This window comes from Elephas maximus, chromosome 3 (assembly GCF_024166365.1).
Source record: "Elephas maximus indicus isolate mEleMax1 chromosome 3, mEleMax1 primary haplotype, whole genome shotgun sequence".
Taxonomy (NCBI): Eukaryota; Metazoa; Chordata; class Mammalia; order Proboscidea; family Elephantidae; genus Elephas; species Elephas maximus.
Window position 1 is genome coordinate 50,889,300 of NC_064821.1, and position 13,308 is coordinate 50,902,607.

The following is a 13,308-nucleotide window of genomic DNA, read 5'->3' on the forward strand; positions in this document are numbered from 1 at the left end:
ACATACTACCTACCTAAACTAACACAAACAGAGGTAGGACAACTAAATAGACCCATAACAAAAGAAGAGATTGAAAAGGTAATCGAAAAACTCCCAACAAAAAAAAGCCCTGGTCTGGACGGCTTCACTGCAGAGTTCTACCAAACTTTCAGAGAAGAGTTAACACCACTACTACTAAAGGTATTTCAGAGCATAGAAAAGGACGAAACACTAGCAAACTCATTCTATGAAGCCACCATATCCCTGATACCAAAACCAGGTAAAGACACCACAAGAAAAGAAAATTATAGATCTATATCCCTCATGAATGTAGATGCAAAAATCCTCAACAAAATTCTAGCCAATAGAATTCAACAACATATCAAAAAAATAATTCACCATGACCAAGTGGGATTCATACCAGGTATGCAGGGATGGTTCGACATTAGAAAAACAATTAATGTAATCCATCACATAAATAAAACAAAAGACAAGAATCACATGATTTTATCAATTGATGCAGAAAAGGCATTTGACAAAGTTCAACACTCACTCATGATAAAAACTCTCAGCAAAATAGGAATAGAAGGAAAATCTCTCAACATATAAAGGGCATTTATACAAAGCCAACAGCCATCAGCCAACATCACCCTAAATGGAGAGAGCCTGAAAACATTCCCACTGAGATTGGGAACCAGACAAGGATGCCCTTTATCATCATTCTTACTCAACATTGTGCTGGAAGTCCTATCTAGAGCAATTAGGCTAGATAAAGAAATAAAGCGCATCCAGATTGGCAAGGAAGAAGTAAAAGTATCTCTATTTGCAGATGACATGATCTTACACACAGAAAACCCTAAGGAATCCTCCAGAAAACTACTGAAACTAATAGAAGAGTTCAGCAGAGTATCGGGATACAATATAAACATCCAAAAATCAGCTGGATTCCTCTACACCAACAAAAAGAACATCGAAGAGGAAATCACCAAATCAATGCCATTTAAAGTAGCCACCAAGAAGACAAAATACTTAGGAATAAATCTTATCAGAGATGTAAAAGACTTATACAAAGAAAACTACAGTACACGTCTGCAAGAAACCAAAAGAGACGTACATAAGTGAAAGACCATACCTTGCTCGTGGATAGGAAGACTTAACATTATAAAAATGTCTATTCTACCAAAAGTGATCTATACATTTAATGCAATTCTGATCCAAATCCCAAGGACATTCTTTAATGAGATGGAGAAACAAATCATCAATTTCATATGGAAGGGAAAGAGGTCCCGGATAAATAAGGCATTACTGAAAAAGAAGAACAAAGTGGGAGGCCTTACTTTACCTGATTTTAGAACCTGTTATACCGCCACAGTAGTCAAAACAGCCTGGTACTGGTACAACAACAGATACATGGACCAATGGAACAGAATTGAGAATCCAGACATAAATCCATCCACATATGAGCAGTTGATATTTGACAAAGGCCCCAAAACAGTTAAATGGGGAAAAGACAGTCTTTTTAACAAGCGGTGCTGGCATAACTGGATACCCATCTCCAGAAAAATGAAACAAGACCCATACCTTGCTCCATCCACAAAAACTAATTCAAAATGGATCAAAGACCTAAATATAAAATCTAAAACGATAAAGATCATGGAAGAAAAAATAGGGACGTTACGAGCCCTAATGCATGGCATAAACAGTATACAAAACATTATAAAGAATGTAGAAGAAAAACTGGATAACTGGGAGCTCCTAAAAATCAAATACCTATGCTCATCCAAAGACTTCACCAAAAGAGTAAAAAGACTACTTACAGACTGGGAAAAAGTTTTTAGCTATGACATTTCTGATCAGCGCCTGATCTCTAAAATCTACATGATACTGCAAAAACTCAACTGCAAAAAGACAAATAACCCAAGTAAAAAATGGGCAAAAGATATGAATAGACACTTCACTAAAGATGACATTCAGGTAGCTAACAGATATATGAGGAAATGTTCATGATCATTAGCCATTAGAGAAATGCAGATCAGACCTACAATGAGATTTCACCTCACTCCAACAAGGTTGGCATTAATCCAAAAAACACAAAATAATAAATGTTGGAGAGGCTGTGGAGAGATTGGAACACTTCTACACTACTGGTGGGAATGTAAAATGGTACAACCACTTTGGAAATCGATTTGCCGCTTCCTTAAAAAGCTGTAAACATAACTACCATATGATCCAGCAATCCCACTCCTTGGAATATACCCTAGAGAAATAAGAGCCTTTACACGAACAGATATATGCACACCCATGTTTATTGCAGCACTGTTTACAATAGCAAAAAGATGGAAAGAATCAAGGTGCCCATCAACGGATGAATGGATAAATTATGGTATATTCACACAATGGAATACTACACATCGATAAAGAACAGTGAGGAATCTGTGAGACATTTCATAACACGGAGGAACCTGGAAGGCATTATGCTGAGTGAAATTAGTCAGTTGCAAAAGGACAAATATTGTATAAGATCACTATCATAAGAACTTGAGAAAGAGTTTAAACTGAGAAGAAAACATTCTTTCGTGGTTACGAGAGGTGGGAGGGAGGGAGGATGGGAGAGGGGCATTCACTAATTGGTAGATAAGAACTACTTTATGTGAAGGGAAAGACAGCACACAGTACAGTGGAGGTCAGCACAATTGGACTAAACCAAAAGCAAAGAAGTTTCCTGAATAAACTGCTTAGAAGGCCAGCGTAGCAGGGGCAGGGGTGTGGGGACCATGGTTTCAGGGGACATCTAAGTCAATTGGCATAATAAAATCTATTAAGAAAACATTCTGCATCCCACTTTGAAGAGTGGCATCTGGGGTCTTAAACGCTAGCAAGCAGCCAGCTAAGATGCATCAATTGGTCTCAACCCACCTGGAGCAAAGGAGAATGAAGAACACCAAGGACACAAGGTGATTATGAGCCCGAGAGAGACAGAAAGGGCCACATGAACCAGAGACTACATCATCCTGAGACCAAAAGAACCAGATGGTGCCCAGCTACAACTGATGACTGCCCTGACAGGGAACACAACAGAGAATCCCTGAGGGAGCAGGAGAGCAGTGGGATGCAGACCCCAAATTCTCATAAGACCAGACTTAATGGTCTGACTGAGACTAGACGTACGCCGGTGGTCATGGCCCCCAGACCTTCTGTTGGCCCAGGACAGGAACCATTCCCAAAGCCAACTCTTCAGATATGGATTGGACTGGACAATGGGTTGGAGAGGGATGCCGGTGAGGAGTGAGCTTCTTGGATCAGATGGACACTTGAGACTATGTTGGCATCTCCTGCCTGGAGGGGAGATGAGAGGGTGGAGGGGGTTAGAAGCTGGCGAAATGGACATGAAAAGAGAGAGTGGAGGGAGAGAGTGGGCTGTCTCATTAGAGGAGAGTAACTGGGAGCGTGTAGCAAGGTGTATATGGGTTTTTGTGTGAGAGACTGACTGGATTTGTAAACTTTCACTTAAAGCACAATAAAAACTATTAAGAAAAAAAAACCAAAAGATGCATTGCATTGGGCAAATCAGCTGCAAAAGACCTCTTTATAAAGTGTCAAAAAGCAAAGATATCACTTTAAGGAATATGGTGTGCCTGACCCAAGCCATGGTGTTTTCAGTTGCCTCATAGGAATGTGAAGCTGGACAATGAATAAGGAAGACCGAAGAATTGATGTCTTTGGATCATGGTATTGGGGGAGAACACTGAATATACTGTGGACAGCCAGAAGAACAAACAAATCTGTCTTGGAAGAAGAACAGCCAGAATGTTCCTTAGAAGCAAGGGTAGCAAGACTTCACCTCACATACTTTGGACATGTTATCAGGAAGGATTAGTCCCTGGAGAAGGACATCATGCTTGGTAAAGTAGAGGGGCAGTGAAAAAGAGGAAGACCCTCAACGAGATGGATTGACACAGTGGCTGCAACAATGGGCTCAGGCATAACAACAATTGTGAGGATGGCACAGGACCGGGCAGTGTTTCGTTCTGTTGTACACAGGGTCGCTATGTCGGAACCAACTCAGCAGCACCTAACAACAACAACAATAACGTAAACTATTGTGTGGCTATTGTGTCAATTCATGTCATTGAAAGTTTCCCTCAGTTTTGCTGGCCCTTCACTTTACCAAACATGATGTACTTCTCCAGCAACTGGTCCCTCCTGATACTTCCAAAGTGAGTGAGTCAAAGTCGTAGATCATATTCTGTGATTCATAGAGTTTTCATTGGCCAATTTTTAGAAGCAAATCACCAGGTCTTTCTTTCTAGCCTATTTTAGTCTACAAGTTCCACTAAAACTTGTCCATTGTGGTTGTAGTTGTTGTTAGGTGCCACCTATTTGGTTCCGACTCATCTCGATCCTATTCACAACAGAAGGAAACACTGCCCGGTCCTGCACCATCCTTAAGATCTTTGTTATGCTTGAGCCCATTGTTGTAGCCACTGTGTAAATCCATCTCGTTGAGGGTCTTCCTCTTTTCCCTCGCCCTCTACCAAGCATGATGTCCTTCTCCAGTGACTGATCCCTCTTGATAACATGTCCAAAGTATGTGAGATGTAGTCTTGCCATCCTTGCTTCTAAGGAGCATTCTGGTTGTACTTCTTCTAAGATAGATTTAGTCGTTCTTTTGACAGTCCGTGGTATATTCAATATCCTTCGCCAAAAGCACAATTCAAAAGTGTCAGCTCTTCTTCAGTCTTCCTTATTCATTGCCCAGCTTTTGCACGCATATGAAGTGATTGAAAACACCATGGCTTGGGTCATGTGCACCTTATTCCTCACAGGGACATCTTCACTTTTCAACACTTTGAAGAGGTTTTTTGCAACTGATTTGCCCAATGCAATGCGTCTTTTGATTTTTTAATAGCTGCTTCCATGGGTGTTGATTGTGGATCCAAGTAAAATGAAATTCTTGACAGCCTCAATCTTTTCTCCATTTATCATGATGCTGCTTATTGGTCCAGTTGTGAGGATTTGTGTTTTCTTTATATCGAGGTGTAATTCATACTGAAGGCTGTGATCTTTGATCTTCATCCGTAAGTGCTTCAAGTCCTCTTCACTTCCAGCAAGCAAGGTTGTGTCATCTGTATAACGCATCATGGTATAAAGAAAAAACAAAAGCAAAACCCAGTGGTTCAGTTCCAGCATCACAGTAACATAGTGACAGACAGGTGGCATTGAGTCCAACAATGGACTCAAACATACCAACAACCATGAAGATGGAGCAGGACTGGGCAACCTTTCTTTCTGTTATACAGGGGGTCACCATGAGTCAGAGCTGACTCAATTGCAACTAACAACAATAATGTAAGCACTAAATACTGAGCTTACCGAGACTGTAATTCAATTGTTGAGAGTGTGGTGGGGACAGGGAAGGAAGAGCTAAATCCTCATCTTCCCTAGTGGAAAGTCATCAGATGGTATCTAAAACTGACAAGTCAAGATGTAGTAATACACACATGTTATTCAGAGACGTGAAGGTAAATACCAAAATAACCAGCTAAAAGAGGTAAAAGTGGCTGTCTCTAGGGGGAGGAAAAGTGATGATAGGAGGACTATATTTTTTTTTTTCTAATAAACCACATGGCAATATTTGAATCCTGAATTAATTTTGATGAATAGTAACTAGGTGTCCCAGTGGCAGGAGCAATTAAGCGCTGAAAGGTTGGTGGTTTGAACCAACCCAAATGAGCCTTGGAGGACAGGCCTGACGATCTGCCTTCGAAAGGTCACAGCCTCGACAACCCTATGTGGCACAGCTCTACTCTGCACACACGGGGTCTCCATGCGCCGGAATCGACTTGATGGCAACTAACAACAAAAAATAATAACTAAAAATATAACAATCTACATGGAATTGGTTTTCTTTGCCATTTCACAGATTGGCTCCGCTCATGGCCCCCTCCAAGATTTCTGGGACTTCTGGGGACTCAGGCCACCTCCTCATCAAACCTCCTGCTTCTACTTTTTCAGGAACCCTGGTGGCATAGTGGTTAAGTGCTACGGCTGCTGACCAAAAGGTCGGCAGTTTGAATCCACTGGGCATTCCTTGGAAACTATGGGGCAGTTCTATTCTGTCCTATAGGGTCACTATGAGTCAGAATCGACTCGACAGCAAGGAGTTTGGTTTTCTGCTTCGTCAGGTCGGTGTGTCAAAAAAAAAAGAACTTTTTTTTTTTTAGTCATGGGGTTCAGCACTCGTTCTTCCATGACTTGCGCCCTAGACTTCATCATGTATCTGGGCCATCCTCTCTCCTTCTTCTACCCTCACAGGAGCAAATTCCGAATTCCCCTTATTTTCCAATGCAGAGCACCATAGCTCAGCGAGCACCACCTTCCACAGGCTTCTTATTGAAACACTTTAACGGGTATGAATCATTGCTCTCGTTTTACAAATGGTGATAGAGAAGTTGTGAGTGGCTCAAGGTCACAGAGCTAATGGGAGGCAGAGTTGAGATTCAGACTCTGGTCTTCCTGGGGAACAAACCCCCTCCTTTTCCCCCCAACTTCTCTCCCAGCAGCACTCTCTGTGTCCCCTGGGATAGGCCTTCCTGGAGCCCGGTCAGAAAGGCGAGCCTTTGGGGGTGGGCTGAGAGAGGAAGTCAGAGCAGATGAGCCTGCTGGCAATCCCAAGGTGCTCCGGCTGACCCCAGAGGCCACACTGTCGGGCTGGGGTGAGGAGAGGAGCAGGAACCGGGAAGGTGAGTTGCCTGGGGTGTTCACCTCCTCACCACCTGTGTGGCCTCGGGCATGTTCCTAAGATCCTAACCTCTCTGTGTGGAATGAACAATATCTTCCTCACAGGTGGTTGTGAAGAGTAAATGACTTGGTGCCTCGAGCTGGGGCCCAGCCTACAGTGAAGCACTCTGCAAATAGCTACCGCTCTTCTCCTTTTGACTGGCAGCCTTACAGCTGAGCCTAGGCCATGGCTCTTCCAGGTGCCCCGCTGCTGGGGAGATAGTTAATGTGGCTGAAGTCAGGCCTACTGCCTGGGGTCAAAGGTCTGGGGGTGCTGGGACTGGAGTTCCTAGGCGTGGAGGTGTGCAGTACCCAATGTTTAATGGCAAGGCAGGATCCTCGCTCCTTCTCCCACTATACCAGACATTCCAGAATCACTTCTTGCTCAGTGTCCGGGCTCCAAGGCAGCTGCCTAGGCTAGGGACAGGAGATTCCAGCACATTCCCAAGCCTCCAGGGCTTACCCACCCTCTGGCCCTACCCATGCCCTGGTTCAGGAGGGGCTGGTGACCTCCAGGTCTTTTGAGATCATCTTTTTCGGATCCGTTGTGGGAGGGTGCTCTTCTCCACCCACAGGACCTGAGTCCAGGAGGTCAGTACCTTGGAGAGAGCACTGGGTTGGGCCAAAGGGGGACAGTCCTGCGCCCTTGGAGTTCCTGGGGCAGCCACCCACACCCACTTTTATTCTCTTAATATTTGGGGGAAGGCGGTGTTTTTAGGGGTCTGCCAGAGGGGGTGCAGGCAGGGTTTGAACCCAGCTGTGTCAAATGTTAAACTCAAACACCCACAAGGTGACGCCTCCCACCAAGCCCCAGGCCCCTGGGACAGCTCCAGCACCCATCCCAGGAAGGGACTTGACTCAATTGTACCTGGATTCTGAGAACACTGCAGGGCAGCAGGTCCCACCTAGAACTTGTAAATCCCATAGCCCTGGCCCCTTGGGGTGTGTCACCCTTGGCCGTACCTGGGGTTTGATAAAGGAACATGCAGCTTCCCAGCACATATCTGGGTCTGATTTATCGTGGTCTGACTATTGCCTCTTCTCTCAGTGCCAGAGGTCAAGAGCTGATCCAAGATTATACCGGGAGGGGACCACCTATCTCAAACCCCTGCTCCACCCACAGCCATGCCCAGCAAAGGCACTGCAGCCCCTGTCCTCCTAGACCCAGTCAAGGCCAGGGACACACAATCCAGAACTTTGTTATAAATACGTGTTTGGTGAGCGAGGGGCAACAGAAGGCAGAGAAGGCGCTGTACACAGCTGGTATAGGCTTGAAGGCTGGACGCCACGTGGAGAGAAAGACAGACAGTCCGCCCAGCAGGGTAGGCTGAGCAGCATTCTGGGGCCGGTAACACTTGGTGGGTGGGTGAGAGCCCACACAGGGTCTTTCTTGTGTGGGGCTGCGGGTGCCCAAGCACCCTGGGGCTCCCTGGACTGAGGTTTCTGGATGGTGGCGGCAGCAGCAGCTCCAGGCTCAGCTCATGTCATTCAGGGCCTGGAGGGATATGGGAGTCAGGAGGATGCTGGGTTGTACAGGGCCAAGGCTGCCCCTTGGAAGCCTGGGTCCCAATGTCATGCCCCAGAGCTGCTTACCTTGCGGGCGAACTCGGGCAGCACAAAGGCTGCCCGGTGCACGTCTGAGTTGTAGTATTTCAGCTGCCTCTGCTCCACCTGTGGCTGTGTCAGCTCCTGCACTGGCTCCCGGAAGTTGGTGCTCTGTGGGCATCAGGGGTGAGGGGATGAGGCATCAGGGGAGGGTGCTCCGTGCCCAGGCTGCCTCCCCCATCCCTGGCAGCCCCCCAGCTCACCGGGTTCTTGCTGCACAGCATAAAGCCAATCTGGCCGCTGGGGTAGGTGGGGATGGTGCAGTAGGCGTAGGCCACCACGGGGAAGAGCGACTTGCAGAACTGCCGCATCTCCTTGATGAGGTCCAGGTGCAGCCACTGGCATTCACCTGAGGGAGGTGGGCAGAGTCAGCATGGGTGGCTGGGGCGGGGCATGCTGCCCCACCCACCCCACCTCACTGCCTGAGGCTGGGCTGACCCTGGCAGCAGAGAATGCCATCCTTCTTGAGGGCAGTCTTCATGAGCTGGTAGTAGGATTCCTTGAAGAGGCTCTCGGCCGGGCCTGTGGGAAGGAGAGAGGGGGTCAATGAACACACTCCAGTGGAGGCCTCCTGAGCCTGGCCCTGTGGGCGCCGAGGCCACCACCACCCCCCTGCATAGACTCGCCGTTATCCTACTGCACAGACCCACAGTGGATCTGTGGCAGAGCTGGAATTTGAACCCAGGTATACAGACCTTGGAAGGTAACCCTGGGGGTGGTGTCTTTGAGGGGTGCAGGGATCTACCACCCCTGTTCCTGATGTGGTATAACACGTTTTAATCCCACACTGCAGTGGAGGAACCTATGCCTTGCTTCCAGACTAGAACCCACCCTGATGTCAATTCTGGCCTGTCAGGAGCAGAGGTGGTTGAAGAAGGAGCTGGGGCCTCAATGAACCAAGGCCAGAGCCCCACTCTCCTCCAGGTCTCCCCTACTGTCCTAAGCCACGTTGCCGGCGGGTGGGGAGGAGGTCTGAGGGAAATACAGGAACGGAAAAGTGCAGCTATCCCCTGGAAAAATGAGTAGGGGCCCCAGAGCAGGAGACTGGCTAGCAGCTGCCTGGTGGCCCCTGGGCCCCTCCCCCACTTACCCATGGGGTCTGAGGAGTCAGTGATGATAACATCGAAGGCATCCTGGTTCTGTTTCATGAACTCAAAACCGTCGCCCACATGGAGGGTCAGCTTTGAGCTGGAGTAGGCAATAGCCATACCTGGCAGGAACTTCTTAGACACTTGGATGACATCCTGTGGGGGAGGGAGGGACAGAGCTAAGCGGGACCCTGGCAATACTCCTCATCGGCCGGTCACCTTGGGCAAGCCATGCACTTTTGGGAACCTCAGTTTTTACATCTCTAAAACAGGGAGAACTCTCGTAATTCCTCCCAACACCTCATCATGAGCTGGCTCCTGCCTGCCTCTCTGACCTCATTTCCTGCCATTCCTGTACCCTCCCCACAAACCAAACTGTCCCATCTAACTGGCTTTCTGATTATTTCCTATTTCAGGGCATTGTAATCACAAGCCTCCTGCTAGGAAGGAGAACCTTCTCACTCAGGCCTCCTTAGAGGCCTGCCCTGGTCATTTTTAGCCCCTTACCCTTTATCCCATCATGCTTTTATCAGATCACCTTGAGGTTTCCTCCTAACTAGAATATCAGCTCCAGGGGCCAGGGGATGGCCCTAGGTTGTTCATTCTTGTATTCCCAGCCACTAGAGCAATGCCCAGCACATAGCAGGTGCTCGCTAAAAATGTGTGCAGTACAAGGGCAGATGTACGGTAGTTGTAATGGCCCTGGCAGCCTGTCTGGGCCTTGGAGCTAAATTAGTCCTACTAGGAACTAGCACTGATGGGGCACCCAATAGGTGCTGGGCTCTCTACTACCTTGGTTTTCCTACTGAATTCTCTGGACATCTGTTTTTCAGATAAGGAAGGAGGCCCAGAAAATGCTGAGTGACTTGCCCAAGGGTGCACAGCAATTAGGGCAGAGTTGGGTCTCTGCACTTGGCTGTGCTGGCATTCAAGAAGCCTTGCCACAGATTGGAGGGGGAATGGGTGGAGGGACGAATTGCAACCGCTAGAAGAGGCTCCCAGTGCTCATGGCTGGTTGGTGGTGGGACAGAACTGGCTCCAGACCTCTGCCCTGCTCTGTGCACGCACCTCATCAATCTCGCACTGGACCACGGCCTCCACGGAGGGGTGCTTCACCACTTCCCGCAGGACGCCGCCGTCCCCGCCCCCAATGATCAGCACCTTGGGGAAGGAGGACAGTGAGGGGAGACAGGGCCTGAGCAGGCACCAGCCCCACACCTTGGGCTCCAGCAGGACACGCTGATGACATGCACGCACACGGAACCATCTGGAACAAGGATTCCAGTATTTCAGTGTCTACCCTGTCTCAGGAACTTGGCACAGGTGCCCACTGTTCCTGAAAGCGCCTCCTGGGGCTGTACCTGAAGCTTCAGGCCTCAGCCTGAACTGTGCGCTCCTCCCAGACTGTGTAAGACTTGCCTGTAAAAAGTGGGCGGCCCCGCCCCCTTGCTCTCCCTGCCCTTGGCAGCACTGTCTCTGACAGCTGTTCAGACAGCACCTTGGGATGAGCACTGGGCAGAGTTCTGGAGCAACAGCTTGAAGTCAACACTGTTTTGTAGGACCCTGGTCATGGGCTTAGGGTTGAGGTCACCTACACAGACTGCAGACCCTGCCCCTTGGCAGCAGGCAATGAGGGATGGGGTGGTAGAGAGTACCTTGCGCGGGTTGGGGTGGCTGCAGAGGGGCAGGTTAGCAATCATCTCCTGGTAGGAGAACTCGTCCCTCTCGGTGCACTGGATGACGCCGTCCAACACTAGCACGTTGCCGTAGGTCTTACTGCGAGCCAACAAGGGAGGTGACCCGACCTACCCTGGGTGGGAAGGGTCTCCTCCACCCTACCAAGGGGTCCCAGGACTGAGTGCTGGGGGTGACACGTGGCGAGGATCACCAGGCAGGCCGGCCGGGTGGGGGCTGGGGTTGAGCCCTGCGTCCCCGCCTGCTCTGACGTGTCCGAAGACTGACACGTGGAGCTCCACACTCAGGGGCCGGTGCAGACTCAGGTCCCCTCCCCGCCCAAGGAGACCGCCCGAAACCCTGGCCCCCAGCCCGGGAGAACGGATGCAGGCTGGGGAGGGGACCGAGTGAGGCGACGGGCCTAGTTCACAGCAACTTCTGACAGTTTTGCAGGGGGAGGGGCAGGGAACAGAGGAGGCTCCGAGAGAGGATTCGTAGGCAAGACAGGGGTCCGGCAGGAAGAGGGGTGGGTGTCAGGGCAGAAGAGGGTCCAGGCTGGAGCACAGCTTGGAGGGAAGCCCCGTGGGGGAGGGCAGCGGGGTTCTGGGCCGGAGGGGTCGGGGGCGCAAGTCGGACCGGCGGAGGTACCTGCGGAAGACAAGGATATCCTGGTACTGCGAGCGCTGATGGTGCAGGAGCTGCTCCACCTGCAGCGACAAGGCCTGGCCGGGCCACAGGCTGCAGGTCTCGCGGAACCAACCCTCGCGGATGGCGGCAGGGCCAGGGGCGACCGGGCCGTCGGGGCCGGAATCCATGGCGGGCCGGCGGGCGGCGCGGTGCGCGGGCCCGGGACTGCAGGCCGCGCGGAGCCGCAGCACAACGAGACCAGCTCCGCCTGCCGCCCGCGCCGCAACCTAACCCGGCCGCCGGGGCAGAGCCTGTAGCTAGGGGGCGGGACCCACGCCTGCCAATGGCGGAGCGGGATCCGGCCCAAGGCCAATCGGCGGTGCGCCCCTCGCCGGCTCTCAGAGCGCGCTGATTGGCCGTCGGTCCGCAGAGCTGCGCCGACTGGCTGAGGCGAGCCGTCCGTCGGCCGCAGCAGGCTAGTGCGGCCCACTCTGGGGGCCACGTGGGGCTGGGCCGGGCTGCCGGGCCGGGCGCGGGCGGTGTTCGGGGTCCTGCCTGTGACCTCGGGTTGGCTGGAGCGGGGCAGCCCCTCCGGGTTCCCAGGCTGCGCCGCTCCCCCGGGCCGAGTGAGGGGGTGCGGAGGCCGGCCCGGGTCGGGGCTGCAGAGGGAAAACTCCAGCTGACATCGCACACCAAGCACAGTTTTCCAGCGCTGGGATATGCGTCGACTGGATGGCAACGGGTTTTTTACGGAGGATATGCGGACCCGGGGCTTCAGTCTGTGGGCTGGAGAAATGGGAACGGGCGGCTACATTGTTGGGCGAAGGGTTACGTTGTTGCACTGGAGCAATGGAGTAGAATGTATCCCTCGCCGCGTTCCCAAATTTGGCTCCTTGTTGGACTTAAACAGATTGTGCGGTTTGTCAAGGGTGCACTGAGGGGTTTTTATCTCCTTGAAAAGAATCATCACAGACCCGCGACTTGACAAGCTCGATTTAGCCATTTTCCCTTGGATTCTCTGAGCCAGGAGCATATGGCTGCTGAATAAGTAGCTCTTTGCTAAAAGAGTTTCTAAATTTACCCAGAAGAGGCAAACACATGCATATTCAGCACCAAAAGAGACTGGCACGCAGTTTTATTTGAAGGGTGGGTTGGGAATGTGCTGTTTTATGAAAATGTCAAGGAACTTCTCAGAACCACATTAAATATGTTAATTACCAACCAAATGTTGTTAGGTGCCATGGAGTCCTCCAACTCATAGCGACCCCTATGTACATCAGAACGAAACACTGCCTGGTTCCTGTGCCATCCTCACAATCATTGCTATGTTTGAGCCCAGTGTTGCAGCCACTGTGAGGGTCTTCCTCTTTTTCGCTGACACTCTATCACCCTTTACCAAGTATGAGAAGCCCGGGTGGCAAGGTGATTGAGCTCAGCTGCTAACCAAAAGGTCTGCAGTCTTCAAATCCACCAGCCACTCCTGGGAAACCCTATGGGCAGTTCTACTCTGTTCTATAGGGTCGCTATGAGTAGGAATTGACTACAAGGCAACAGG

At 50.3% G+C, this 13,308-nt stretch overlaps 1 protein-coding gene across 1 annotated transcript; it reads right to left on the reverse strand.

Annotated features, from left to right (window-relative positions):
- Positions 1-7,783: 7,783 nt before the first annotated feature.
- SRM (spermidine synthase) lies at positions 7,784-12,049 on the reverse strand. The gene is made up of 8 exons (XM_049877908.1): positions 11,775-12,049; positions 11,108-11,228; positions 10,521-10,613; positions 9,455-9,608; positions 8,803-8,886; positions 8,568-8,713; positions 8,353-8,475; positions 7,784-8,254 (listed from the first exon to the last, which is right to left on the reverse strand). Exons 1-8 carry the CDS (start codon positions 11,939-11,941, stop codon positions 8,234-8,236), a joined length of 909 nt encoding a protein of 302 aa, XP_049733865.1. The 5' UTR covers positions 11,942-12,049; the 3' UTR covers positions 7,784-8,233.
- Positions 12,050-13,308: the final 1,259 nt, after the last annotated feature.

Excerpts from the sequence above, each read along its gene's own strand:
- SRM (XM_049877908.1), bottom strand. The coding sequence starts at position 11,941 with ATGGATTCCGGCCCCGACGGCCCGGTCGCCCCTGGCCCTGCCGCCATC. Across the intron at positions 8,887-9,454 it reads TGACTCCTCAGACCCCATGG|GCCCGGCCGAGAGCCTCTTC; the intron begins GTAAGTGGGGGA and ends TCCTTCCCACAG. Across the intron at positions 8,714-8,802 it reads TGGCATTCTCTGCTGCCAGG|GTGAATGCCAGTGGCTGCAC; the intron begins GTCAGCCCAGCC and ends CACCTCCCTCAG.